This window comes from Ctenocephalides felis, unplaced genomic scaffold (genome assembly GCF_003426905.1).
Source record: "Ctenocephalides felis isolate EL2017-DRISC unplaced genomic scaffold, ASM342690v1 CF-g0.4_SCAFFOLD_03413, whole genome shotgun sequence".
Taxonomy (NCBI): Eukaryota; Metazoa; Arthropoda; class Insecta; order Siphonaptera; family Pulicidae; genus Ctenocephalides; species Ctenocephalides felis.
Window position 1 is genome coordinate 1221 of NW_020539567.1, and position 4404 is coordinate 5624.

At 34.5% G+C, this 4404-nt stretch overlaps 1 protein-coding gene across 1 annotated transcript; it reads right to left on the reverse strand.

The window, feature by feature from the left end:
- Positions 1–803: 803 nt before the first annotated feature.
- Positions 804–2730, reverse strand: LOC113382257. Its single transcript, XM_026620762.1, has one exon. The coding sequence runs from the start codon at positions 2728–2730 to the stop codon at positions 1072–1074; it is 1659 nt and encodes a 552-aa protein (XP_026476547.1). The 3' UTR covers positions 804–1071.
- Between the last annotated feature and the right edge of the window lie 1674 nt (positions 2731–4404).

Sequence of the window (4404 nt, forward strand, 5' to 3'; positions counted from 1 at the left end):
GACGAAAATTACTTATATGCATATCCTGGATTACAAAAATGGATAAGTTACAACTTAATTTATTTCAGTCTATAAAATATATTAGTTTGCCTATATATGTATATATAATTTGCAAATAATACATTTACATATAATCCTGATAATTACTTAGTGCCACCTCAGATAACATGCGCCATTGAAAATATTAAATATATCAGTGTACAAATTTAAGAAAAAAAGAGTATAATTTGAATGTATTATTAAAAGTAAGAACACAGTAAAACAATAATGAATTGCCAATAACAACATATAATGAATTAAAATATTTGAAATGTGAAAATATGTCTTGATCATGAATATTGAAATCAGGTTTAACGTGCGGCCTTACATATGTAATTTGTATATATTTATAAAAGTAAATTCTCATTAACTTTAAAAAAAAATGCATGTTGTAATATTAATACATTTCTATAATAACATGCATATGTAAATATGTGTATCCATACGAAATAAGTTAAATGAATCGGAAGTGAATTCTTAGTACATTGTCCATATATTTAATATTTACAAAAGCAATATGCGCTAATTAATTGTGTTAATGATAATAAAGAACCTACTTTATGATAAATATTCTATAATTATTTGAAAAGCTCATAACATATTTTATAATATCTATTTTACGACTGTGTCAAAATATGCTCTAATAGTCCAATAATATACATATCTATTACAATATGTTTTAAAAATAGTATCTATAAACTTTTTAGCTATTTACTACTAAAATATCATCGCTTAGAATAAATCTCTAGATCTATCTATGTTATAATATTTTTGGTGTTTTATTAAAATCGCTTCTAGTTAGACTGTTTTGTTTTAATGGTCATTACGGAAATAATCAAAAATGCACAATTCGAGTTCACCACAAGTGCGATGTTATATATTGTCTGGTTGAGAATTCGATCTAAACTTGATCGGAGGCATCGTCATTGAACATGATGCTTCTGTATTACGTCTGACCGGTCTGCGTCTTCGGGATGTCCCACCAGCCATTTTCCATTTATCTCCAAACATCTGTCCCAAGTAATATCTTAGTCAGATTCTGGTCGCTGCGCTACCAGATACCATTCTCCTTCCTGTAAATTTTGTTGTCTCTTGCAATTCTCTCATTTCATGGTTATTGTTACCGTTTACATTTTTAGGAGTGCTGGTAGGAAGTTCTGTACTTAAAAGCGGGCAGTGTGAATTGCTGTCAGAATCTTCAGCAGCACCCTCATTTCCAAAGAGTCTGTTGTGGTGCATTTTTAAGTTTTCATGACTCAGATGACTTGGGTGCACAGGTGTTTGATTCAAGGGATCTAAATCTGGTGCTAATAGAGCTTCCCTCTCGCTTTCCGCCGATTCCTGTCTTACTGTTCTATTTGCCATTTTTGTTTCTAAAGTATGCGCTGGTCCGCCATTGACATTAGTTAATCCGGCTGTGATGGGAACTACCGTAGATACGGTTGCTGGCATAGGAGGCGGTACATGGTTGGGACTTGTGGAGACTCCTAGTTCTGCTGTCAGTTCAGCATTAAGTTCACTTTGAAGAATTTTAATTTTTTGTATCATTTCTTTTATTTCGTACCTTAGTATTCCGAGAAAACACAATTTAAGAAAGGCAATCACACAATATCCTAAAACAAATAAAACATCGGCCGTTTGTTTCAGCCAACTTAAGAGTTTTTCTTCACACCCTGCCATATTAGATGCGTGGCACACCCGAGTCGCATTATCGGCTAGTTGAGTAGTGAATCGACCACAGCAGCTGATTGGAGCGTTCCAATCATCTCGCGATCGATTTCCCGTAAGAAAATCCTGTTCACTCACGACACCACAACAAGAGTATTCCCTTTGTAATCGATCCCATAATTCTGTAAACTCTGTATCGGTACCATAATCTCCGGTAGAAGAGATACGCTCTCTAAGAGCTGGTCTTAATTCGGCCCGAATCATTTCAAAACGAAAGATCCAGTAGATTCCAACCACAGCGTCTCCGAGTAAAAGCAATAGCAACGACAACCAATATATGTTCAGAAGACGTTCGTTGAGGCGCAAAGCGCCTAAACATCCCACTGCTTGAAGGAGGCCACTTTGAGCCAAGAGAGCAAGATAAGCATAAACCAAACTAGGTTGATGTAGCGTCAAGTGTGGAATGAGATGGCGCCTGTAGTCGTTGACGAGCAGTTTTCCGGCCGCTATGCAGAACGCCAGAACTGCAAACATAAGCACGGCGTTACACGTGTAGATCCATATCCGGTAGTAGCGCATCGCTTTGTAATCGCAAGAGTTCAGCAGTCCTTCCGCGTTGCTTGTCGTAATACTATAATTGTTATTATTGTTTATATTGTTGTTATTATTAACGCGATGATTGCTTAGAGGCATCGGGCGGCAGTTAATCAGCTTCGGTCCTTTGCACTTGGGCGAGTCGTGCAGATCGTTGAATATAGTTCTGTGCTGAGGAGCGGCAACAATAAAGGAAGTTCTGCGGTCGTGCAAGTATTGCTTGATATTGTTTAGGATTGGAACGTCGCTATTGTCGACTTCTTTGCGAAGCGGCTCCACAAACGCTTTCGGTTTTAAGTTTTCACATAATATCGCCGCGCCTGCTAGCGCTGAAGCATCTACTTGCTCTAACTTCGGTTCCCGACTGTTGTTAGCTTCACGTGGCGAAGTTAGTCGTGCATCCGCCGCCTGAGACAGCATCACAACCATCACATATCACCAACACTGACAACTATTTGACACCAGGAAAGATTTGTTGAAAAATTCGATCGGCACTTGTTAACCTATTTAAGTCTCTAGCAAATATTAATCTGTTTATTCTGCGTCTTAACGCCTGTTATATTTCAAGAACGTTTTCTTAGTATACTTTCACTCTTATTGTTTGTTGTTCGTCGGAAACAATTAACTTTAAACATATTATTCTATGGTGACCTTTTTATATGAATTTTTTTTCAATCATTTTATAGTAGTGCAATGCTTTTACATACGATATAACGATGTGTTTAAAATAACAAATCTTTATCAAAATAAAATCCTTTTCGTTGCAGCAGATTGTCTGCGCTTACGGTGAAGACAAGTAGTCTTAATTCGCATTTGCACATATACAGTCAACACTTAATATCGGTGATTGAAATTCACTTGAGTTTATTTTACTTTTTCAAATGCCTTTAGTTTTTAGATTTTTGCACAGTGAGAACAATATATGTTTTTTTCGTGTACAAACATCAACTTGAATGATCAACTTAACGTATTTTTACATTTAAATTTTATCTTTGATATGACGTCAGTGTTCACATGATATTTATTTTATTCGTGTAAATTCTTGTATTGCATATTTTGATTAGCTTTATTTTAGCCAGCGTGTTTTACATTCCACATTCGATTGATAATTTGAAAATTTTGCTTTGTATCGGCTTTCCTTGCATCGGCATTTGTTACCATTAATTTGCTTCAATATTTTCGCCATGTTTATAGTTGTTTTTCAGTATCTGAAAAAAAAATTAAAACCATTAGTTGAAATTTAATGAAAATAATACAAAAATAGTAATTATTGCAGTTTCATTTTGATATTTTCATATGAATACGGTATAAATTTGAATGTATAATTAATAAAGTGAATGTTTTTTTATAAATTCTTTGAATTGATATTCATATTATCAAACATTGATGAATTTTCAGGTTTCAAAATGATCTTGATGATGTCTGATAAAACAATACGCTTGAACATCTATTAGATAACGTTATTATAATTATTTGATAAAATAAATCTTCTATTCGTATTAAATTCAAAAATATATTGTAATTTGTACCAATCATCTATTAATTCAATAAACATACATAAATATCACAGAATTGTGAAAACAGAGCCAAAACAATCATATTCGATATGAAAACACTGCGCAGTACAAGCGAGCACGTGCCTTCAGACGCATCGAACAAGACTGAATGGCCTTATAGTAAGTATAGCCTTGTCCCGAATTCGGCATTATATCACATAGTAGTTATCTACTACTATTATCTGGATGAAGATATTTTCATGTTTACATCTTATAAACTTGTCGTCTAGGGAAGACTAGGGTGCGACAGTCCGCTGATCTGGCCTGATATTCGTATTCAGCATGATATTTCGAGGCATTCGTGGTGCGTGGCATTCTGCCAAAATAAATATCGCCCACGAACGTGGCAGACTTAAGTCGTTTTGATATTGTGCTTATCTGAAAAACTGCATATAACTAGTGGTGCATGGCATCGTGCCTTAAAACAAATTGCTGGAACTTCCAGAATCGAAAATTTAGAATTTTTAAAAAGCTTTGGAATTTTTTGAAAACTTTGAAAAAATTAGATTTCTGAGAATTTTGAAATTTTGGAAAAAATTGACCTTTT

What these genes read in the sequence shown, in the direction of transcription:
- LOC113382257 (XM_026620762.1), bottom strand. Translation starts at nt 2,730, where the DNA reads ATGGTTGTGATGCTGTCTCAGGCGGCGGATGCACGACTAACTTCGCCA.